Raw genomic sequence first — 26,251 nt, 5'->3', positions numbered from 1 at the left:
TTCTTCTATTCTTTAAGAAATTCCTCAACCATGGCAGTGCAAATCAAGCAACAGACTTTACTGCATCTTCATTTGCTTGACAGCAGAACAAAGCTTGCAAAGGCTGCCTGTAGGAGATTGAACCTACACAGGGTCATTAAGTAAAGGCTTGAGAAACGAGTGATGAGATAAGAAAAATCAGCCAATGTACAGTGAATGAACTTCAGCTCGTACCAGGTCAAAGCCTGGACCATGGTGCCAAAATTCATGCCTGCTGTGTACATTAAGTATGCATGATAGTATGACAGCTTAAAAACACGACCAACATATTGAGCTGTGTGAAAAAAGCACTTCAAAAACGGAGTGTACACTGTTATAGGAATCTGGCCTTCAAAGGTTTTCAACAAGCAGGGTAAGGAAGGTGTTCCTCTTCAGTAATTACATCCCTCATTTTAATGATGATGAGATTTCACAATTGGAAAGTTCATATTATAAGAGTTGTTAATGTTTGTCAGAAGTTAGGTAAGCACCGGTCCCATGTCACAGAGCCAAGAGAACAAAATGGTCTGTGGCTTAGCAGAGATCACCTGCTCAAGCAATGGCAGAGCCAAGGATAAAACCCAACTGCCTTGCACCCTGAAGTTCCTACTCTTACGATGTGAAGAAGCAGCTTTTGGTGGGGGTGAAAGGCAAAGAACAGAACAAGAAATCCTTTACTACAAATAAAAATCATCTGGAGTCTGGTAAGTTAGTCAACGTTTTCCAAATGATCACATACCAGGTGCCAGGATGGTATTACAGCATCAGCTATTCAGAAATGCTGATTGCTCAGAGCTGAGCAGTCTCAGAGATCTGCAGTTACCCAGCATCGCCAATTGCTCACTAGCACTCATTTTCAAAAGCAGCTATTGTCTTGGTTCCTGGGGGTTTCATTTTCACAGCTGCTGAGCAGCTGAAAGCATAAATCAATAGGCACTTAGGCTTCTTTGAAGTCTGGAAGGCATTCAGTCGGGCACAGAAAGTGGAGATACGCAAAACCAAATGAAATTATGACCTTCCTGGGACATTGATGGGTTGGTATTTCTTCCATGTGTCTGCTAAAGATTTCAAAAGGGACCATTTTACTTAGATGAAAGCATGTTTTCCTATCCTTTTACCATATTATGAAGACAGTTCAGGTGTAAGTTTACCACTGGCATATAGGGTTGTTGATCTACTATTAAGACACTTGCTGTGCTTTGCATGTTTTGTTGATATGACATGGTAAAACTGCACAGCCCTGTCTCCAGGCCGCACACAGCCTGTGGTTATCACCTCGGAGCAGCACTACAGCTGAAGACACAGAAGATAGGAAAATGAGAGGCCATGAATTGAGCTGGAAAGCAATTCAGAAAGACCAAAGAAAGCATTGTTCCATTAAATCAATAGATAATGTGTCCAAGACTCTTATGGTATAATTGAACTCAATGAATAGGAACTGGGGTTTATGTGGTGAGAGATGAACTATGGGACTCTCGTCCCACGTCACACGTTCTGTCTCGCGTTGGCACACACTGGGTACTGCCAGAGAGCGCTGGTTTAGTTGCCCTGGTGTACCTATTGTGGCATTAAAATTCAATAGATCTCATTCACAAAAGTCAAATCACTGTCTCCCTTTATAATGTAACATTTACACTGTATTTAAAACTGAGAGTAAGTGGCTCAGATGAGGAAGTTCAGTATTAACAAATATGCCAGTCCGTGATGCACTGCATACAGCAAAAATATGGCTAAGAATGTCCTCAAAAAATAAAATACCTTTACAGGTAAAAAGAACAGTAAACCACAATAAGGGAGAGGTATCAAGTCTTCCACACAGGTAGGTTTGAATAAAAGCAGTCTCATGACCTTGGCATTTTCTTGTCCTGCAGCTGTTAACTCTGGCTGAAACAGAAACCAAATCAGAGAAACGGCACATTCTCTTCTTGGCTCTGAGACTCTTCCCATTTACATCCTCATTCTGCAAGTTAAAAACATGTGGCTGAGTTAACAGTCAGAGGCTCTAAAGCAGCGTTTCAGGTAGAAGGCGGAATTAAACCTGTCTTTGGGTCATGTCACAGCAGGAGCTCTTTAGCCTGACAACTTCAGCGCTGAATCCTGTGACCCAGCCAAATCTCCCAGACCTGAGCGGCGAGGGAAGTTACCATTTCCCTTGAAGCCAGGGACAAAAAAAGTCTGCTTTAAATATACACATTGTCGCCTTGAACAACAAAGGGATATCCTGATAACATGAGTTCACCATATCACACACACAGATCCATGTATATGTGTTTAAGCTGAGCAACTGGAAGATGAATCTTCCAATACTTGGTAGCCTGGTCCTTTGAGATTACCAGTATTGTCAGTGATCCCTCCCTCTCTATTTTCTCTTTATGCAATCTATAACAAGCTCTCTATTTTTCATCCCTCTTTTTACTCATCTTCTTGCCCTGTTGAGTACCCAGCACTCAGGTCTTTCCACCCATCTCCTCGGCTTCCCAAAACATCACAAACTTGGAAGAGAAAAATGACGGTCATTCCAATAGCTACAGTGGCAACTATTACTGTCTGCTACTTGCTCAGGAAATGACTGGACAGCAGAGCATCCTCAGCTTGGGGTTCTCAGTCAGCACTTTGCAAGCCTCTGCAACACGGCAGTAAAGTCAGTCATGGCACAGGAAACTTTGGAAACTGCAGCTGCTGCTGAGTCCTCAGATCTGCCTTCGATTCTTCACATTTGATCGCCGCTCTCTACCAGATTTGTAGGCACAGTGCAGGCTTCTTATTGATTAAAGGAAGCTCTACCTGACCCCAGCAGCTTCTATATGGATAACAGTATAAAGAAAATATTTTCTTAGCTGGAAATACATGTAAACAAAATATTAGACTACCTACTCAGCTGAATCTCGCCACAATGATGATACTTATCTGGTTCTAAAAGAGTTTCTTCAATAAACTTGATTAGTCAAGGAATGCCTGATATGTTTCTAATGTATAGAAGACATTCACATTGATTTTTGTTAGCATATCTTCTTGAGATGCTGATGTTTCTCAGAGTTTGCAAGGATCATATCCTCATACTTTATTGTAGAATCATCTTGTTATAATGTCTTTCCTTAGAAAACATTTATGAAAGAAATAAAGTTGTGTTCTGCAGGACCCTCCAAAGTTCTGGAACACTGCTAGCATTAAGATTAGCAGTCCAAATTTTGATCTATTTTAATTCTATCCTAATGTTTAGCCTTATTTCCTATGAAAACACGGTTTATTGTTAGAACTTACCTTTTATTATCAATTCTCACCAGACAAACAGCAACACTACCAACTTAACAACAATGTTCTTGAATAAAGATTATCAAAAAAAACATTTTCAGATTATCAAGCATTTACTACTAGACATAGTTAACCCAGACCACTGAAATTTGGGGAGAAATCAGACCTAGGTTTTAACTTCAGCCTGCTTGGCCAGCGGACTCAAGATTCCCAATCTGGGAGTATCTTATTTTGCTGTCTGGATCGCTGTAATTTCTTAAGGAAGGTCTATCCTTGTATGACTTAAGTAACAGCCTTAACTATAAGTTCATGTAGAATGTTTTATTAATGTGTAAAGATAAAAAGTCCTTTTTCGAAAGGTCTTTTAAAATACGAAACACGCAATAACGACTGGCTTAAGATAGCTGGGTTTTATCTACAGATTATTAGGAAACAAAAATAAAAAAAATCAGTTATTAAAAAAATCCCCTGATCAACAGTGGATCAAATTAAGACTGCGGTAATTAATCATTTTAATTGACACTCTGCAACCAGCATGAACTGTACCACTGTAATGCTCTCAAGCTCTCACCTTCTTAGCACAAAAGATCAATGTGTATCCATGTATATTTGTAATATGTACGCAATATTTATAAACATTCCTATCCAGAAAGCAGGGATCCTTGATATAGGCTTGAGAACATACGAATTTGAGCTTATAATAAATGAAATTTTCCCAAAGAAACCACACAAACAGGAAGGAAAGAAACTAGTAAAAGCCACTGTTCTTAGTCTTCAAATTAGGAAAGAGGTGGAATATCCTCTAGAAGAGTAAACTGAGTCAGGGTGGGAAGTCACCCTCTAGTCAGCTCCCTGATAAAGTACAAGAAATGTCCGACATTTCTTGTATTGCACTACACTGGGATATCCTAAAAAACCACCTAAAAATATGCAAGAGACTATCTTTTCCTTAAAAAAATACCTGAGAAAGTCCGGTGCTTTGGAAATCATGTTTTCAAAGTCTGCAAATCCTAGTTTCCCATCGCCATCCATATCGGCTTCTTCTATCACTTTCTCACAAACTAGGGTGATTTCTTCTGCTGTCAGCTCTTCTCGGGTCAGCTTATTGAGGGTTTTCTCCAAGTCTGCTTTACAAATGAAGTTATCTGTGTTAAAATCTAAACAATAAAAGAACCAAAGATCACCAACAACTCTCATACTCATTTACTTCAAACAAAAAAAGGCATACAAAACAACATCCCAATTCAGTACCATAGATCTTGAAGGCATAGATCGCTTTAAGCTCTCTGGGAGCCATTTCACTGAGCACAGAGAACATATCCACAAAATCATTGAAGCTGAGGCTGCCCTCTCCATCTTCCGAGAAAGATTCCACAATCCTTTCCTTGAAGGGATTCTCCTGTGAAAAACAGATACAGATATATATGGTTTAGTATTTGGAAGATCAAAAATCCTCCATACTCCTTGTTATTAATGACACATATTTAATTCTACGGTTGGCTCTTTGAAGAAAACTTGTTTTTTTCCAAAATGCATCTAAAAATTTACGTTTGCATGCTTTAGCAGAAAGTGTCAGCAGAACACCACTTCTCGTCCAGATTTTCTCAGCTCCATCGTTATTCCTTCTTATAAACGTTAAGGTAAAAGCAGTAAGAGTGTGAGGATCCTTTGCAGGCAACGGGTGCCTGACCCGGCGTCAGACTGACATGGTCGGGAGGGTTTCAGCTCCTACCTTAAGAAACTAACACAGACGAACAGAGGATGACAGGAGGGGGAGAAAACAGAGAGACCGAGGTGGGAAACCAACAAAGCAAACGGGGTCTTTATGTTTTCTGGTGGCACCTGACTGGAGGAACAAATATTGTTTATTAAATCAGCTTAAAGAGTAAATATCTGCATTCCACACCGGATTGACATGGAACAGTCAACCAAACCATGTCTGGTCATTAAGGATGCAGAATCACATCCCAATACAATCCTGAGATCCTTTTCTAGCACCCTACGAACCCAGCTGGTGTCAAGGCCACTCCAAATAAGACTGCTTTCTAAAACATCAACACACAAGCAGGCATAAGAAAAGCTGCTTTAGTACTCTGATATCCAAACCAGATATTTTTATAGTAACAAAACCAACGTTTTTCTCACAGCTATATAAAAACCCCAAATTAATTTGTAACTATGTCTATAAAACTGGGAAAATCAATTCGCTTCAGTTGAACATGACTGAAACACACAAATATCACTTGGGCTGTGAGCAGCATCTCATCAAAGCTGTTTTACAGATCTTACTGAAGCCAAGACACCAATTAACATGTTAATCTCCTAACATGCAAACAGCTTTGATGGTGGCATATAATTTTCATTATTTTTAATATGCATGCAGCATTTTACTCAGCTTTAAAATAAGCAGTATTGTGAAAGCTCAGAGCTCAAAAATATATCTATTTAATTTCCTTTTTTCTCCCTGTAAGTTTAATTAGCTAACAGGTATTCATAAACCATTCAATTATTTCAAATGAAAATCCACAAAACCGCTATATTTGAGAGGTATACAACTGAAAAATGTTATTTTTTCAGTTTACTTGAATTCTTTCTTGATAATTCACACAGAACATATGCATCTATGCATTTTCTGCATACCTGTGGAGATTAAAGAAATACAAGCAGCATGTACAATGCAGAGTTCCATGGACAGATTGATGCTTTATGTTTATGTAATATTGTTCATCTGAAAGGAACACAAATCACCTTAGAAGAATTGGGCTACTTACTAATATGCAGCTGCCTCTGAAGTGAAATTCAACAACAGTTAAATGGTGTGCAGCAGCTTACGACAAGAGCTGAAGGTAAGATGCTCAACTGAAATCACAGCAGGAACTTGGAAGCATAATGAAATTTATCACCCACACAGAGATAACATTTAAGATACATTTTGTTATAGCCTTAAAATAATGAAAAAGTTTTAAGGATTCTTGTTTAAAGACAAGCATAACATACAACAGCTTAATTTCTCTAAGAGGAACACGAGGTTTGACTTCATACGGGCATTTCTAAGGATGTCCAGGTCCTGGAAAGCAGCTTCCTTTTCACTTCAGGTGGTTGGCCAACGCGTGGATTCACACTATGGGATGTCCCTTTCCAGTACCTAGTTCTGAGATGCCGGTACCAAAAAGTCAGACGTTTGGGTACAAGATGCGGACCGATCAAGACTACACCACGCTGACCTACATTCGGCAAGTCATGTCACCTGGCACATTTAAGAACAGATTTCAGTGGAACTTGGAGATACTTTTCTACACAAGCTTTACTGGCCCTTCATGTCCTCAGGGAGCATAGCTTATTGTGTCAGGACATTTCTGTTTAACAATAAATAAGAAATTAGTTGAATCTGCCAAAGGGCAAATATCTGCCTAATGACAAATGATATAAGAGTATCAATCTTCTGAGGATGGGTGAAACCTGAGAAAGAGACATTGGAAGCATAATTCCCTAGACAATCAAGATTCAAAATTCAAAAGGTAACCTTGCCCAGAGATTTTAGCGCTACCAAATGCCAAGATGGCTCCAGTCCTTCTGGCTGAGATAACGGCCAGGAATAAGGCTGATTTAACGGACTGGTGAGGTAGGAACCACAGAGCCATAGGCTCAAATAACTGTCTGTTGAGGGAGTCAATACTAAATACAAACTCTCATGCAGGGTTTGATGACTGAAGTAATTCCACAATAGGGAACATGTCTATGGATTTCAAAGGGTAGGAGATGAATGAGCTCACTGTGCTCTGAGCTGAATATGGAAGGCTGAACTCACTGTGCAGATGAAGGCAAAATCAGGTCGAATTAAAAAAAAAGACACTAAATAGAGTAGAAAAGAGGGATTCCTGAAAATAAAAAGACAACAGGCTCAAAACAAACAAAGAAAAAAGGCAGCAGGGTCACACCTCTCAAGTTTAGAACAAAAAACAACACCCCAGAATCAGCCAGATGGCTGAGAGAAAGTCACTGTAAAAGGATATGTACTGATCACTCACATATGGAGAGGACGTATAGCAGATGCGCATCTGTGGGTACTAAAGTATCTGCCCTGAGCACTTGGCAATACGCCTGTTTGTGATATGAACGCACATACAGACACCCAGTGGAAAACAACCGATGCTATTGTTTCAATAGTCAGATTATTAAAAAGCCAAAGTAAGTTTCAGGTGTGCTGAAATACAAGAAAGAGGCCCACTCTCTTCCTAAAAAGCACATGAGAAAACCTTCTGTATCTGTGAAATGTTTAATTTTAGAGAATGCTAAATATCAGAGTGGGTGAAAAAAATGTTAGAAAAATGACCTTTCTTATTTCTAACATTTCTACATTGCTTTCTGCAGAACACGCCTCATCAGCAGTGTCATGGAACAGTTGTAAACTGACATCTTAGAGGCAGCATTGGGTGGCAAACAAGGAGGAGACAGATGCAAATATCCTTATCAGCTGGGCACGATCTCTCTGACCAGATAAGTATATCACAGTTGCATAAGATGAATTATCTATTTGGCACGTCAGAGATCTTGAAAATACAGATGAATTAACAATGAATGAACAACCTCAGCATACTTCTTAAGTAACTCTTTGCCAAATGGATCTCTAAAACCTAAGTGAAAAATAAAATCTTTCCTCATATTGATTTCTTTCCTTTAACTTTCTCATATTATGTGTCTTCAGGCAGTATATCTGTGGTTTACAGAATGGAAAGTATTAGCTTACCTTCGCAGATCCTTTTCACATCCTTGCTGTAATTTCATTACCTCTAGTCTAAAGAGCACAGATTAGGGTTCCATCATATTTAAAGGAAAAGCTATTGGGGAAGGGAGTAAAAGGGAAAATGATACTGTTCCTTCCTAGATTGTTTTCCTTTAAGCACTAATTGTTTAAAAAGAATCCTTTTAAAACTAGAAACTTACACTTGTCTTGTTAAAAACCTTCTTCTGTCCTCTCGCAATAAAAATGAGAGGGGAGACAGAAACAAAGAATTGTTACGGCTAAAACTCTGCTGTTTTGCAGATTGATGCTGCTTTAGTGGCTTGAGATAACATTCCTAAATGCATCATCCATCTTAACCATCACTTTTCCTGCTCAGATAATTGTGTTTCTGTCCATTTTTGAATGTCATGTGGCATCTATACAGACCTAGAACACCATACAATAAAACAGCCACTAGTTTTCTAAGGAACTGTTATGGGTTTGTTCCGAAGATTGCAGGTAAATCTTACCAAGTCACTTGCTACTTTTTCCTGTCCTGCAGCTTCCATCACAGGCTCTAGGACAGTGCTGTGCTGTTCTTTTGCCCTCTCCATTTTGCAGCTTGGTGAATTCATTTAAAGCACTGTAACCTATTTTCACAAGCTGACTGCATTTTGGAAATAAGAGGTTGCCAGGAAAGCTGTATGACAGGTCAAGAGAACTAAGCTGGAGAAGCTGGACAGTCATTACAAAATGTTTCTCAGTTTTATATCCACAGAAACATGATGATAGTTTTCTCTTTTGTATTTGGACGCAAGTCCCCAGAGACATTAGGGAAGATGTTTAAATGCACAAAGCAGTCTGCTTTGCAGACTACTGAAAGCCAGAATCCCTTTGGATGCTTTCATCAGGACTTGTTCAGAACTCATCAGAAGCAAACCTTTCTCAAATGGCAGGAGTTATTCCTAAAAAATTAGAAATGAACACTTATCAGACAAACATTAATGTAAAGATAGCTAAAATGTTCGTTACCAGTTCTCCAGAGGAGAGGCTGATGCTTTGGAAGGGAAGTATAAATGCAACAACAAACTGTCCCTGGAGTGGACAAAAGCACTTTTTGTTTCTCCTTTTCTTCTTTCTCAAGAACAATAATTTGTTTTCATGTGTAGATAATCATATTAACGCCATCAAACTTCCCTGCAGTGTCTACAGAGTACTGATTAAGAAAACCCTGCACAAACCAAAGCCAAGACCCAGCTAAACTGATACATTTACATCCACAAAATGATCATGTCATTCTGTCAGAAGGCAGAAATGTCAGACAGTTCAGCAATGGGTTTACCTTTTTACTGAAGCCTGTGCTATGGTCACAACAGCCAAATAACCACATAGTCTATTATGTGCTGTAATATTTAAGCAATACTATCACGGGGATATAAGGTATTTTAACAAAACCTGATTCACTAACCATAGTGTGAAATTGCACACAATACTGGTAGAGGCCACAAAGCACGTACAGATCTGGAGTTCACTGGGAGAAAAACAGCCCTCACTTACTGCACTTGGAGGGCATACAGTTGACTGAGACATGCAGTTCACAATGGGCTTCGGAGAAGCAAGAGGAATTGTCTGAAAGGAGTAAAACATCCCAGTATAACCAGAAACAACTCACAGGATGCAGAGATGAGCTCAGAGATGAGTGGGATGAGCTGCAGGTGAAGACTGGTCAGACAGAGAGGGGGCAGGGGGAGTATCAGCCTGCTCTCTCAGGTGTCATTCCTCATTACACAGAAAGCTTTATAGCCAAGGACTCATTGAAATGACTTGTAAAATTTCACCCTTTTAAAAGTGTAAGAAGTGTTTTTATTTTATTTTGAAGCGACTTGCATGCATTCATGTTTCAACTTACCAAAAAATAGGGCACTAACATTGGTTCTGAAATGTGTGATCAGTTCACTGCTGCCTGTGTGCCCTTTCTTTCTCCTGAGTGATTCCTGTGCCCGCTGGTCACTCTGTCTGAGGAGTGCGCGGATTTATGAGCTACCTTACTCATCACTGCGGCTCGTAACAGGGCCTGGGAGGATCAATGAAGTTACTGCATGAGCCAAAAAAAGAAAGCAACAGACTGTAAAGTGAATGGAACAAAAACGGCTCCCCTCCAGGAAGTCCTTTTATGAGCAAGTCCCGACAGGAGGACTGCTCTGCACCACAGCCAGAGACAGGCCAGACACCACTCTGAAAATTCTGACCATTAGGGATGTGTGTGTCACAAAGACGATGGCTACATACCCCCTTCTACAGATCATATGGGATCTCCGCCATCAGGTTGCATTCCCACACCCGGCTCTGCAGAAATGACTGGCATAATGTGAGTGAAATGGGTTTTCTTTTGAAATGAAATCACTCTTGCTGTCTACACAGCCTCATCCCGAACAGCCCATATCATTGCTACAATTTTGCAATACTAATTGTTGCTATCTCACAGGTGCCCATATGCCCTAGAGGTAATTTATTAGATTGCTGCCTGTGTAACCAAGATTGTCAAGACTGCCGTGGAGTGGAGTAAACCACCTCTGTTAACTTCAGTGTAATGGTAGAACTAATCAGCTTAAAGCATCTGCCCCTTCTTTATTTATTTATTTCTTGTCCTGACTTTCAACTTTTAAGACTCATGAGTTAGTGAATAATTCATTACCAATTACAGTGAGTGACCATTAGCCTTTTTTTCTTTGAAACACAAAAATCCCGGCTCAAAACATTAATGCATGAGGTAAAGATCTTTCTTTATAGTAGCAGAATCTAATTTGGAAAAGTGCATTATTGATTCTATCCATTTGTCAGAACCTGCAGTGGTATTGAGCTCAACATTGCCAGTAACCAGAAATGTAATGTGAATATGAAAGAAGCCAGGTGCATTGAAAGTAGCACTAATTTTATTAAAATCCAATAGACATTTAGTTAATTTCTTTCTATTTTAAGATTCAAATGTTGGGTTTGTCTTCACCTTGATGAAAATTTACCGAAGAAAGAAAACACCACAACAATTTATTTAGCAATCTGGTCAAGTTGTAAAGGTTAAAGATATTTTTTTCTTAGTGTTCGAGCTAGAATTACTACCTGGATTGCTTGGAAAATGAACTCTAGGAGAAAGACTCTCTCCCCATCCCTGCCATCTGCACAGGAAACCGCAGCGTGCCCAGGTGGCCAAGAAGGCCACTGGCACCCTGGCTTGTATCAGACACAGTATGGCCGGCAGGCCCAGGGCAGTGACCGTCCCCTGTGCTGGGCACTGGGGAGGCCCCACCTCAAATCCTGGGAGCAACACCTTGAGGAGTTGGAGCGAGTTCAGAGAATGAAGCTGGTGAAGGCGCTGGAACATAAGTCTGCTCTCCTCTAACTGGTATTTTCCTGGAAACAAGCTCTCAGTACTTTCTCTGGGAACTGCTAGAATTCCTGACATAAAATGAGTGGTTTGACAGCAATATTTCTAAGGTTCTTCCACAACCTTATGAGACTTAGGAGATAAAATTTGACACTGAATCTTCTCTTGGTGCTTTCATAAAATCAAGTTCCACTGCCCTGGATACATCTTCTAAAGCAGAGCCAGAAAGCATCACAGTCTTTATGTGGCGCAAGAAGACTGACCGTGATCCACTTTACTTACAGAAGTCTATTAGGAAGTCTATTATCATTACCACCTAAGTTTGCTAAAATAGCAAGATGCGTCCTCCTGTATCTCAAAATCCAATCATGGTCCAATATAAAATTTCTGTTTTTTATGTCAGCTTAAGTACCAGGCTGTCTTGTAAATAGAGTAGTTCCTTAAGTCTTCAGTCCTGTATCACTGAAGCCAAAAAGAATGTGTATTATTTTTTCTTGCTTTCTTTTCTGAACTTAGCCTTGCTTTTTCACAAAGCAGCTATGAACTCTTTACAGACACATAACTGAGCCATGGAATTTCATACTGCGCTATCAATACCTCAGAAATAACAACATAACTTAAGGAATACCAGTTATTCATAGCACAAGTGCCAGTACGAGCACCTATGACACTACAGTGATGAATGGGTTTGCAGACATGTTAGAGAGATACAAAACTAACTACAGTAAGGAATGAATGAATCAAAAACTCTAGAACAATAGATTTTATCATAAAGATAAGAATTCAATATTTATGCGTAAGCAAAACCAGCAGATGACTGAAAACTATCAGAATACTTCAAGATGCTGCAAGGTATTTGGACTTTGTGAAGCCCACGCTATTTCATCCTGCCAGCTACTAAAATAACCTGATTAGTTTATTTAATGTTCACACAGGTAAGACCATTGGTAACTTGTGTTGTGTCCCATACAATGTTGATTTGCATTTTGATATACAGCTGTCCATCCAACATGACAGCACTTCCGTAAGTCAGGCAAATATTCCTATTTGAAGAGGAAGAAACTTCTTCCTTTTGTAGCAGCTGCTAAGCTTCCAACGATTGGTTCCAGGTAACTGCTGAGAGCAGGTCCTTGACCTAAATCATCTCACACACCTCACAGGGGCATGGCAAATAAATCCAAGGGATCCAGGGATTGCTTCTAAGGGTGAAAAAAAGTATGATATAGAACTCTCATAATTATTAGTCCATCCAGCCCACCAGCCTAATTCTGACTGGAACCAGTAGCGGATAAGGCAGGAATTTTTATAAAGATATATACACAGTGATCCTTCCCATAGTATATTTTGAGATTAATGCAACAAGCATTTCAGGGACTCTCCGACTTAGATATTACATCCGGATCATAAAACTTAATAGCAATCTGTGGAATTCCACTCCATAAAAGCACTTTAAATTTAATTTTGAAGACTAATGGTGTCTTTGCCAAAGCGTCTTGTGGCAATGAGTTCCTCACTATATTCACATATTATGTCAGCTGTCTATCTGTAATTTCATGCAATCCTTCCTCGCCCTCGTGAACAGCAGCGCATGGTTGTTCTCTATTCACCATGGTAGGTAAGACAGAGATGACTTCGAGCAAGCATTTCAATTCCTGACTATCATCTTCATTGAGTAATTTAACACTAAACTTCAGAACACAGCCTAAGGGCCTAATTAGGTCTGCTTGTGCTAGCAACTTTCTGCAGGCTACTGACTTAGATGCCTAATTATGCCTTAAATCTAATTTTAGATAATCATGTTTGAAATCTTTGTTGTTCTCTCCAAACCAGACTGAATTTGAGGTAACTACAATACAGGGTCTTTTTGCAAAGTATTGTTAATTTTGCCTGTTGCCTAATGTCCTTATTTGTATAAGAGAACATATGTGAAATTTGTATTAGAGAACATATGTGAAATATTTATATCTGATCGGTTAGTAAGATATAGTACGCAACTGAATGAATTGAAAAGAACTTTTCAGCAAGATCTTTATACCCCCTATTTTAAAGTTCCATGAAGACTTGTCTGAGTGCACTTATTTCATCATTAAGTATACAGGCACATAATTTAGGCTCTTTCATAGACACTTCAATACATTTAAACACATCATAGTGTTGAAAAATGATGTTTTATTGAATGCTGCTGACACTAGAAGTTGATATGCAAACAAACCTTGAATTACACTACTTTCCTATCCTGTTCCTACTTCACGCTCTGTAACATAATGGGCAAAGATGAGAAGAATTTTTTAAACTATGGTACCTTCATGCTTTATCATTCATTTTAAGGTGAGCTAGGAAAGCGCACTTTGCGAGCTGCAGAGGCAGGTATTACACTTCTATCCTTGCCAGCCAAGGACACACACTTGGAACATGCACACAGCTGATCTGAAGCTCATCTGGAGCTGGATTCTAATCAGGGTTGGCTTATGAAGCTTCAGGAGTTAAAATGCTCAATAGTTTTCAACCAGCCGATGAGACAACCTTTGTGTAAGTCCTAGGAGCTACTTGCAGCACATCACATCACAGGTTTCAATTCTGCAAGTCTTTGTCCTGTTAAAATCTTATTCAATTGCTGAACTCATAAAAGAACAAATATTTTCTTTCTCTTCTTTTTTTTTTTTCCACCAATTGCTTTATGCCTACTGCTTCTCTCATTTGTAGTTACATGGACTTTCTATCCACTTCCTATCACATAGCTCCATGAAAAAATGAAAACTCCTGATAATTTAGAAAAGTAATACTTATTGTGCTCTTGCAGCTGAGATAAAAAAAGGGGGGAAATCTGTTTTTGATCTGCACATCTCTAGCAAATTTCCTATCAAGACACTGAGATAAGAACTGATTTCTAACCTGTTCTTTACACAGAGATCTCACTGGCTTCTAAGGAATCAATACATACAAACTGGAAAGATTGTTAAACTTAATTTTATATCCTTTAACGTCTATCCCAACTTATTTTCCAGTTTCTGGGTCTGGTCTTGCCCTTGAACAGTCATGGGAAGGGGAAGACCTCAGCATGCCAAATTGCTTTCAGATATCAAACTCACTTGGCACAAGCTCTGGCAGATGAACTACATAATTTAAGATACAGTTCGTAAGCAGTCAGAAGTGATACCTTTAGCTCAGGCATGTTTATTATAAGCTGCATAGGTAGTTTAACATCTGGGTCCTTTGTATAGTCCATGGGCACAACGTTTGGTGCCATTTCATGGTATCGGCCATGCAACCTGTAAACAAGCAGAAAAAAAAAAGCCAATAACCAATTCCATTCATACAGTAATCAGACACAAATTTGTCTTGCAGCTCTAATGATTATTTTTAGTGCACAAGTCTGAGCCTACCAAATTCCCATCTTTTTGGAAAAAAAAGAGGGCTTTGATGCAGTATCCTGCGTAACTGCTACTGACACCCGTGCGCAACTTGAGGTGTTTCACGCTACCTGTAAACAACATTGAAGCACCATATAGGTCCAGAAGAAGTAGGCCTGGAGCTACATACTAACACTGTGAGTATCACCCAGGGGTCACATCCTGGTGCAGATTATTGGTTGTCCTGCACTACACAAGAAAGAGCTGCTGTTCAACAGCTCCAAGAATTTAAAAGCCAAACAACGTGCAAATATGATGCTATAGACAACAGTATCCTTGGGACACCTTATCTTCTGAATGAAAGCCCTTTTCATATCTGTGCCTCACTGATGTAGCAGACGTAATCTCACCATTCTAGCACTGGCTGACACCAGCACACAGACCATTTCCACTTCATTCTGTTTCACACCGTATTGTTCCATTCTTGGCTCAGCTTATTCATCAAACCAGCATATTTTAAAGGCTACAAACCTGAGAGATGCAGGTCCAACATTCATAAACCTAGCTTCCCTCTCTAAAGTTTGCTTATTATGCCAACAGTAACGCGTTATAATTTTGGTTAAGAAGTTGGGAAAGGAAGAGTCGAAGCCCATGAAACACATCAACATTTCTAAAGGTTTAAAAGCTGAATACCGGTAAATTATAAAAACTGTCTCAGTCTCACACACTCCTTGAACAAAGAGTGCATAAATGTTTCTAGGACATGGCTTTAAACTGCTGACAGCTCAAAAGCCAAGAGAAAACAGCCACTTGCAACGAAAATATCAAATTAGGTACGATGCAAATTTGGAAAATATTTCAGCACATTCATTCTCACTCATATGCTCAAACTAGGAATGAAACATTTCAAGTTAAATGGGTATCCAATTCAAACTCAATCTCCATTTTTCCAGCTCTCACACAAACCACAGACAGATATTGCCTAGTAAGTAAAATATTACCTGTCTAGAATCAATTAATGTATTAAAGAGACTAATTCTTCTTGTTTTCTGTTTTTACCAGTTCTGGTGATATCTCATTCTAGCAGAGAAGTATCTAGAATCCAAGATTCTGTCAAATAACAGCACAAAAAGGTTGGAGAGGGAACACATGTATCCTAGCACTCAACAATTAGGCAGAGATCAATATATTTAGCATGAATGTATGACCTGCCAGTCCTCTGCAAAATATCACATGTAAAAAGAACAGGCACATTAGCGAGTTGCTGTTCACAGAACGCTTAGAAAATGTCATATACAATAAAATGTAATTTTTAGATGTGAAAGTGTTGCCTTGCATCTAATTCATGAAGTGCTTAGGGCAGAAAGTGGCCATTCTGCCATGTTTGGTGTTCAGACACAGTATTCTGGTCTTTCATTAGGTCACATGTACTGGTTATACACATTAAGAAGCTGTATCTATTATTTTGTGACAAAAAAGATTCTGCCTGCTTACCAGGAATACTAACAATCACAACTAGAGATTAACCTGTTTTAAACAGCAGACCATAAACAAACCTGTAATATAGGAAGCAACACCTCACCAACCCCTTCACCTGTCCAGTTTCAGCCTCAGCAGCCCCATGAGCAACTGAGCTATTTCAGATTCATCTGTACTGACTTGCAAAAAGTAGGTTAAAGTAATCTATGCGCAGCTCTTCTCTCAGCATCTCTTCGGTCGTGATTACGATGCATCACAAGAAACATGAAATACAACACAAACATGTTGTGTCTGAATCTTAGCAAACTAATGTCTTTACACCGTGCAGCAATATATTGTGCTATACAGGAAATTAAATATCCACTGATCTAAGCGCATTTCAGCCGCTTACCATGGCTCACCCTGACATTTTATAAATACTGTGTAATTCAAGATGCAATAGCCATTTCCCACTCCAGCAGCTGATTTCTCTGTTAACAGCAGCTACAAAGATGCCCCTAAATACAATGGAAAAAAACAGCTTTAAAGGAAAGTAAACCTTTCAAATTGAATAGCTAAGGATTTTTTTAAATCCCTAGCAATCCCTGCTTATTTTAACTGCTCAAATTTCATTTGCTATCTTCTCTAGTGTTAGACTTTTCTGTCTTTGCTCTGTCTCCTCCAACAGGACCATGAATACAGACACTGAGTCGGGCATCTTAAAGGAGTTACCCACAATATCTTTCAGAAGACACAGAAGGGATTGGAACCAAGTGATCTGTGTTTCATGGTTTACTAAGCTTGTTATATTCATCTAAAAATGCAACATCTGGGATTTCTCTTTGTTTTCAATAAATGACCAACTATACAAGCCTCTTGTGTGTTAAAAAAAAAAAAGCTGGGTCAATTTCTATTGGGAACAAACATATGACAGAAGTCAAAATGTTGTGGGAAAATACCTGTCACTGAAACACAATCATATCACAAGAATAAACAAACACCTGCTAACAGTAACAAAACCAGCCACAATAGTGCAAATTTGAAGTTCCTTTGGTACTGGGAATAACACAGTGCTGCAATAGAGACTGAATACTAGGTGACAAATAAAAGGTACTTACTACAGCTCCATAAAGAAGCACTTCACTGTCACCACTGCGGCTCTCAGTGATCTGGTACTCAGTACTATTTTGCTATAAATACTGAAAGTTTCTTATGAAAATAGGAATTAGAAATACTGAAGTTTCTTATGATGTTCACCAAATTAAGTAAGAAATTTTGAAACAATATCTACAGAGCAAGCAATATTATTCTAACATGAGAAATTCCCTTGTAAGGCAGGTGGCAGGTTGCAATGCTGTGCCCCAGATGCCATTTGCTGCGAAGGAACAATCTTACTTCAGTGATCAAAGAAAGGGCAGCTCTTTCCAGTTGCTGACTGACATTGCTGTTCTCCAGACAAAGGTTTAGCCTCTTCAGAACATGCAGTATCAAGGAAAAATTAACCCATCATTTCTTGCATTTCTTGTCCACAGTGATGAACACAACATATTTATACTGAAATTAATCCAAACTCCGCAGTAGCTGAAAGGAGGAAGATTTTGTGTTGATAACCGCAAAGCACTTGGCAGAGCGATTGGGTTTTGTACAGTTATCTGACAACTGCCTCTCTTGTCCCGCAGATACCAACTCATGTATGCCTTCCAGTGTATGCCAACAAAAGCACTGCTACTTTACTGCAGACAAGGCACCTACATTAACTGTAAAGAATATAGTGTGTCCACCTGATGGCATCATGGTAACTACAACCACCCAAGACTGACACCTTCTCTCTTATTGTGCTTTTCCTACTACTTCAGGCATTGAGGTTTTGCAATTCCTTTCAAGAATGATACTACTCTAGCACATTTACACCTCCATACAATGTAAATACACCCATTTCAGAAAGCATCTTTAAAAGATATTGACAGAATCCCTCAGAATGGATTAGGTTTTAGCTGAAAATATTGCCATAGGACACGGAATCAAATCACATTGCTTTGGTTTGCTGCCACTGATTATAATAAAACTAATTACTCTTTCCTTTCTGTACGAAGTTACACACAGAAGCACTGAGTTGAACAACATCTGCTGACAGAACCCAATTTTTAGAATCAAAAAGGGAAACTTATGCCCAGGGACAGGAGGCAGGGAAAAAACAACCAAAACAAGAACTCCCTCTGCCAAACATCTTCACTGTAGCATATATATGTCCCTACCTATACATGTTAACGTGTAGTTTCTACACCTGTGTTTTCTTCAGAAACATCCACAATGCAGACAGTATTGATTTTTACAGAAATCTGTTAGGATATTATGTTTTCAGCCCATCCACTTGAAGTTAAGACTGCCTTTTCTCTCTGGCGATGAGCAGAAAGGAATTGCAGGCACCAGTGAGTGGAGAGGCGCGCAGCAGCCTGCCCGGGGCTCAGCAGGACGCCGCTGCGGTTACCTGGGAGGTGGAGGATGGACACAAATGTGCAAGCAACGAGCAGAGCTGAGGGCAGCTCTCATATCCTGTTCTCCTCCCGCTAACTCTTCCATTAGTTCTCCAAATCGCTCAATGATCTGTAGGTACAAGAGCTTTCCACCTGAGTGGATTTCACACTAAAGCATCCAAATGAGACTGTAGGAAGTGGCTATGATCCAGCTCCTGCAAACTAAATTACAGCAATAAAATATCACATGGCACGATTAGCTAATATCACAATGAAAACGCCGTAAGATATCTCTATCTTAGGTTCTAAAACCAACATGCAGTACGTTGCACAAGCTCCATCACCCTTTTAGTATACATACATACAAAAACCAACAACAAACCGAACAACAACAAAAAACAGTACCACCTTTTCCCACTGAAAGTCCTTTGCGCTGTAAAGTTCTTCAGGGACACCATGCACTGCCTTATGACAAGCTAAGCACTGGTTTGCCGGTCTCTCAGATGACCGGACTTTGCAGAAAACAGGTAGAAAACTAACAGAGCTGCCTCAGCCTCTTGCGGGATCCTGAGAAAGCCACATATCACAGTGAAACACAGTCCCTTTCGCATCAGTGCTAGCACCTCCCTTGTACAAGTACTAACATCAAGAAAATGCAGTGAGGTTCAGGGAACGATGAGTCTGAAAATACAGAAGATTTCTCAGTTGGCTCCTTGTTGTAAGTGATGGAGTTGCAACAGCAGAACTGCCTGTGCAAGTACATGGAGGTATACTTTTATATTGAATTAATCAATTAAATAAAGGCACAATAAGACTCCTGCAGGCAGCATAAGTTTTAAAATCAACTCGGCTGCCCATCAGCCAGTGAAAATCAAAAAAAGCCGTGTTCACAGAAGCTACAGGACAACAGTACTGCACCCACAGCATAGTTCTTGTTGATGCTAACTTTCATTCTACCACTTGTATTTAACATGGTAAAAAAGGTGGGTCAGAGTCTGTCCCCACTTCTTAAGGGAGCAATATCCTGGAGTCAGCAAGGGTGACACTTGGTGGGTATTTGCTGGACGCAGCGTGACTGGGATGTCTCCAAATTCATAATAGAACCCTCAACTATACCTGTGTAGACCTGGAAAAAAAAGATTTCCAAGCTTATACCCTGCAACGATTGTTTTAATTTACTGTTGAGCTTTGAGAGAAAGTCAGATTGTACTCAAGGTCACCAGTGGGTGTGTTAAAACACAGAGAAGCTCTTCCTTGGCTTGATATACATAAATCACCACCATTAAATGGGGTGCACATTACAGCTGGCTGGGCCGCCTTTGTAATAAGAACTTGGCACTAAAGGAGTGCTGAAAACAAAAGGTAAAAGCTTGTAATGGCTCATTGATTAGAAATAAGTAGAGGCTTTAAAGTGGCCTTTAGAACTGAACAAACTTCTCACCAACTCTGGTCCTGCCTTCATAGTACCTGCCACTTGATTTATATTGTAGCAGGGAAACATTTTTATTTAGCAATATATAATATATCCTATTTATTCCTAAATAACAGGAACACACTCAAACTTTAAGATCACAGTCAAGGCCATGCCAAAGAGTAAAGTCTAGATCACTCTGCATATTCACAGAAAATAAATAACAAAATGGCTTAAGTGGAACAACGAAGCAAAGCAGTGAGCACCGATGGACAGTCCCAGAGGAGCTGACAGCCGTTGTGCCGTGACCACAGAGACCAGCTCTACAGAACAGAATAAACTCTGGCAGCAGCAGGTCTGTTGCTGTTCTGTTGGACTTTCAGTTATTCACCACAAGCAAAACTACAGGCTCTCGTCCAGATGCCAGGGTTGCATGGAACAGCTGGAGAAGGGCTTCTTGTAATCTGCAGGGAAGAACCGAGCACTGCAGAGCCCAGCAGGAGCACTGACAAGTGTCTCCATAGCCCTGGAAACGGACAGAGCGGAGCGACCAGCCCTGCTGAGCCCTGGAGACACACAGCACGGGAAGCAGAAGCACCAGCATTCGAGATGGGATTGCACAGACTGCAGGAAAGAACACCTCATGCCGATGGGAACGGATTTACAGTGATGCTACAAAGGCCGTAGCCCCCCACCAATGCACACTGTTGGGGTGCACATACTCTCTTCTCCTATAGTGCTATTATTGCAGGTGTACAAATGTGTGATCGGAGAACTGGCGAACACATCCAGACAGACCTATATCCATACGTCAGCCACACACAGAGGAAAAGCTGCTATAGCTCGGAGAGTTCTTCAATCTGGGGCTGAGAAACTAAGGAAGGAGGGGCCTTCAGGGCTGTCTGCAACTGATAAGGGTCTCAGATTTATACCGTAAATTCACAAACTGCTTTTGTAACAACAGTTAAGTGTTGCACATGGTAACTAAGACATAAATCTCTGTGCTGCAGCAATTGCTCAGTGAATTATTGCTTCCAAGGATTCCAACAGTCTGTTAGAGAAAGGGCCCTACCATATGAAGCTGCAACCAAAATTAGAGGAAGCTTGGTGAAGGCACCAGCCAGGAATGTCAGACAGAAACTAGAAGCACAACTCAGAAAACTGCCAGACTTCAACAAAAGGATGAAGAACAAAGAATAGTGAGAAACACAAGCACCAAGAGTTGAAAGGTAAAAGATTTTTGTTACTTTTCTGTTACTGAAATGCCTTGTGCCTTCTTTGCTTTCCAGTTGAAGTTATTTTCATTATATCAATAAAATAAAATAACTGGACACAAATCAGATCTATAAAAAGGCAGCGTAAGAAGAAGAAAAGGAGTGAATAGATGAGCCCTCTGCCAGCTTTTAGTTAACACGCCAAGTCTTCTTTCACCTCTGCAATGCAAAATGAAACAGTACAAATTAAAGACAATACTAAATACCCTCCTAAACCATCTGCAGTAAAATTAAAATTAAAAATTCTGCATGAGCTGTTTTTGGCAGATGAGTGATAATAAATTCATTTTGAAAGATCTAGTCATACTTGGGAAGGCTTTGCCTTTCAATACATGTAACACTGCTGCCCACAGAACTACACAATGCATAGTAAATATAGATAGAAGCAGTTTATAGTGCTTCTTTCTGTTCAGATAGAAGCTCCTGTGTTTTGGTTTGTACCTGGTACCAGGCTCTGTTGTCTTTGCACCCTCCAGATCCCAGCTCTCTTGGCCTTTCCTCATCGGAGAGATTCTCCAGTCCCGGAACCACCGCAGCGGCCCTTTGCCAGACTCTCTCCAGTGGCTCTGGCTCTCTGCTGTGTCAGGGAGCCCAGACCTGGACATGGTACAGCCGTACAGGTCAACACCAAGAATGATGTTGTCCTCACCTGAGCCTAGCAAAACAGGTGCAACCTGACTAAAATATAGCAAAGGAAAGCTTGGTGGTACAGGAGGTGCAAGAATTGTCTAGAAGCCTTTTTTTTCCCCATTCATAGAGGATACAGAAACAGTAACAACAAGAATACAAAGCTCACAAGAAAATCAATAGCAGCTTCAGGATACACATTCTTCCTGTATGTAGTTTCTTGCACAAAATTCATGAAGATTCCCAATTGTATAGAGTTCTTCCAAACTTTATTCTCTTGGCAGACTCTCGCCCCCACCCCCCAAGCTGACAATATGGGCATCTCCCCCTTCTGCATATGAATCCCTAACTCTTTGAAAAATGGAATATGTTAGAAAAACAGAAGCTGTGAGCTGTGTTCTAACCCTTCCGCCATCTGCACAGCAACGTGCTCCGCAGGGAGATGCATCTCCAGCAGTTTGCTGCGTTTGCTCCCTTATAAGGAAGGCTTTCCAGACACTTGGAGGAAAGCACTGCTTATCCCCCCAACCTCACGCTCAGGCAGCTTTCCGATCTAAAATCTAGCACAAAGCTGGACTGCCTAGAAGCACTCCTCTGCACCTCACCTTTCACCTGTCAAAAGTACACCAGAAACAGGCAGAGAAAAGAAATGCAACAGAATTCCTCATCTTCCTCTGCAAAAAGGTTCAAAGGTTCGTTGACTGTCCAGATGTTGCCCAGCTTGGTAATTTAGTGCTATATTCCCTCCCCGGGAGTTAAGCCAGTCTCAAGCTTTGTAGATGTTGTGCTCTTTGGCTAGGTCAGACATCCAGGAACACCTGTGTTTGAATGCTTGGGTATCTGCCAAACTGTGCTAGTCTACAGGGAGAAATAGAAACAGATGGGCTGGCTAGCAGATAAGCATTATTACTGGAGTAAAAGCTTGTCTGCTAGAAAATCAGATTTACAAAACTGAGGAAGATAAATACTGGCTGATAAGAGACAACTCAACCATTTGTTCCCATTTACAACCACAAAAGAGGCACACTATATTAAACAGATTCATCACCATGAATCAAGTGCTTTTCCAACCTTTCTTCATATGTCATTTTCTCCTCTTTTTCTTGATTCTCTCTACTGGACTTTTTCCCATTCAAAGCTTTTTTGAATGGTGATGCCCAGAACTAGACAGTCTGTTCCTTCTGAGGTCCCACCAATGCTGGCTGGAATGGAATTGTCCCATTTTATATACAATACTGAGGTTAACACATCCTAGAACTACGTTTACCTTTTTTTTGCTAGATTCTCAGGATGTTTTGTGGGTTTTGTTTGTTAAAATTATGCTCACTTTGCTTCGACCAACTAACCCTGTGCCACATTTCTTGCTACATTGCACTCTGCACTTCCAAATTTTTTTCAGCTCTTGGTACTCAGCTGTGTGAATTTCCTGTTGCTCATTTTGGATCTAATAATTTCTCTAATACACTGATCACTGTTGAAAAACTCAGTCTTGACCGTCATAGTGTCTGAAACCCTCTTCACCTCAATGTTTCTTATCATTCTTACAAATTTTCTAAGTATGTTCAACAGTACCTTAGCCAAGAGGTCAGTGCACTTCTGCAGGTAGAAAAGGACTAACGCATACAGAAATATATAAAAGCCTTTACAAAATAAAGATACATTGCATCATTTCTTCTCTCTTATCCACAAGAGCAGCCACTCAAAGGAAGAGAGACGCTTTGAATAAATGCACAGTGGCTGCCTCAGAGCACAGATTATGCTCTAGGCACTTAGGAAGTGGTTGTCTACCAGTGTGTTCTGGCATCTTTCCATACACCAAATTGTGTCCTGGAGTTAAGCACGCTGGCCTCATTTCCACATTCTCCTTGCCTCTACTGCAGTCTAGCTTACTTTATTTTTTCCTAGATCCATTTTCATTATTCCATGTTCATTTCTTCTTCACCTGAAATTCATAAATTCTACTATTTCCTGATAATTTGCAAACTATCCACACCCACATTATCAATCAAGAGAATGTGTCCTCAACTCCTTTGACCACAGCCGGTGTTTGTATTGGTACCAGCATCAGCTTAAGACAAAGTCTTACATGTTCAAGTCAGGCTAAGCCAATCTAACACCTTACTGGTACTGAAATGCTATAATAAGTCTTGGTCTCCTCTCCTTTCCTCATTTTCAGATGCATTTGCTCGCTCCAGCTCTTGTGCCAGCTTTAGCACTCAGCTGATCGCTTGGAGAGCTGATTCAGCTCATTCAACCAGCAGAAAATAGATTGGTTGTTGTTTAGGCTTTTCGATGGGCTGCTTCTCCTGTAGGGCCAGATAAAAGCACTTGGCCCATTTCAACTAACTGCAATCTCATGCTGGTTTACATCAGTTTAAAACTGATCTAAATTGGACCTGCCATATTCTTCCCTTCAGCAGCACCTGCTAATTACTGGGGGGTTCATAACCCATTTTATTCATACTCAGTAAAACTTCAACTCAGACATGCACAAATACCTCTCGATTCTACTCTATTCCTTAGGCAGCAATAGGTTTCAACAGTACATATACAGCAAATAAATGCTATTGATTGTCTTATCTGCCATATCAAACTGATTACGTATAAAGGTCCCAAAGAAGCAGAAACATCACACTGTGGGGATAAGGCAGAAGAGGAAATACAATGATTTCAAGTGACTATTCTTTCTTTCATGATTTTAGGCCTTTACAGAACTACTCCATGATTTAAACATTTTACATCAAACATTAATAAACAGTTTTGTACACTGAACTTCTCAAACAGAGCATCTATTTTTCGCCATCCATTAATCTAGTCTTTTACCCCTAGAATATATATTTTTCACAATCATATTCTAAGGTTGCACTGTTTCTCATATTTTTGGTTTTGCTCTTTTTGAAACAGATAGGGTACAAAGTCAGGCAGGCAATGGCTCCTTTATCTCCTATACACAGCCCATAAGCAGAAAAGTTTTCTCTAGCCTACCATAAACAACGTAATTGAGTCTAAGCGCATGCTCTGTTCTCGTCCCAGGAAATTAATTGTTTCCTTAAAACTTCAGTTACTAAACACAAAATGTATTATTAGGCTTTCACAGTGCTCAAGCTGAGGTCCATTACATGTTTCTTATCGCAAGAAGCTACACTTCTATTTCACAATAAATTATAACAGCTCTGGGCATTATCATTAGCATCACTCACGCCGTTTTACGTTAGCAAAGAGAGAAAAGCAAACCAAGATAAATTTATTACTTTACAGTTCTATGCTTTTTAGAGAAACAGAGCTTACTGAAAACCTGTCAGGGTTGTTTTAACTTAAATACTATTTGCCACATTCAACACTTCACTGTTCTTCAATTGTTCTATTTAAATGACCAGGTCTAGCACATGACAACGGCACCTTTCAGAGATACCACAGGCCTCAAAAAAATATCCAAACCAGATTTTTCTCTACTAAAAGGTACAATTAAGGTCAGTTTTAGCGCACTGCATGTAAAAATAGTTTAAGTTATCCTTACCAAGCACAGCTTGCAAACTAAACAGACAACAAAACTATTATCCTCACTCTCATTCTTTGCTAAAGGACTTACACCCATGCTGTTGTAATTCACTGCTGTGATGCCCAGACCCACTCCGAGGACCCCAGTATCTTTGTTGGAGCCAGCCTGCATTAAGCTTAGCTTATCTTTGGGCCAGCTATCAACTATCACTGTGTACATTCTGACTCATTCAGTCACGCTATCACGTATCAAAAAAGTACTCCAATGTGACTACATTTTAAACCATAACAAACCAAGACAAGAGGGACCCAGACCAAATTAAATCCTGGCTTGGGTGGTGGTATCGTGATGTGCCCACTGCACAGTGGGCTCAGAGATGTTGTGCACTGCTGCGGAGCGAGCACATCATTTCTCTGGGACTAATGAGAACAATGTGTGCAAGAAATTAGCTCAAGTGACACCTTTATTTGTTCAGCAAAAAAATAAAGCGCCCCACTCAAAGCCACACCGTTAGTTTTTGCCCTGACAAAGTCACTGAACGTCAGTCTTGTTGAGGTTTACAGCAACAGAACAGAGGCAAAGAACATTTATCTCAGAGCCTGTCTTTTTATGATCTCAGTGCAGTTCCCAATGTTTATGGAAACAAACACTTTTTATGTCTGAGAAGCTATTCCAATTTGAGAATCCAGCACTGGGAGCTCCTGTGCCTAGGTACATACCACAGATCTGTTCTCACTCCCCAACGGGGCAAAAATCCTCCAGAAAAACAGGTGCTTTGACAGG

The 26,251-nt window shown here is 40.1% G+C and overlaps 1 protein-coding gene across 12 annotated transcripts in view; it reads right to left on the bottom strand.

The window, feature by feature from the left end:
• CIB2 (calcium and integrin binding family member 2) overlaps window positions 1-26,251 on the bottom strand; it is a 46,700-nt gene that overhangs the window by 2,789 nt on the left and 17,660 nt on the right. For 10 of the 12 annotated variants that reach the window (XR_010475468.1, XM_005515446.3, XM_021283324.2 and 7 more), the window contains 3 exons: window positions 14,533-14,644; window positions 4,522-4,669; window positions 4,232-4,427 (listed from right to left, as the gene is read on the bottom strand). Coding sequence is in view for 11 of the 12 variants with exons in the window: in XM_005515446.3 (XP_005515503.2) it covers window positions 4,232-4,427; window positions 4,522-4,669; window positions 14,533-14,644 (456 nt within the window). In the remaining variant the exon portion in view is untranslated. Of the gene's footprint in view, window positions 1-4,231; window positions 4,428-4,521; window positions 4,670-14,532; window positions 14,645-21,783; window positions 21,923-26,251 lie in introns of those variants that run through there. The other 2 variants (XM_065077042.1, XM_021283328.2) reach the window with 2 other exon arrangements.

The sequence above is a fragment of the Columba livia genome, chromosome 11, assembly GCF_036013475.1.
Source record: "Columba livia isolate bColLiv1 breed racing homer chromosome 11, bColLiv1.pat.W.v2, whole genome shotgun sequence".
Classification (NCBI taxonomy): Eukaryota; Metazoa; Chordata; class Aves; order Columbiformes; family Columbidae; genus Columba; species Columba livia.
The sequence above is the reverse complement of the archived record's forward strand: the minus strand, read 5'-3'. Positions and strand labels throughout refer to the sequence as shown.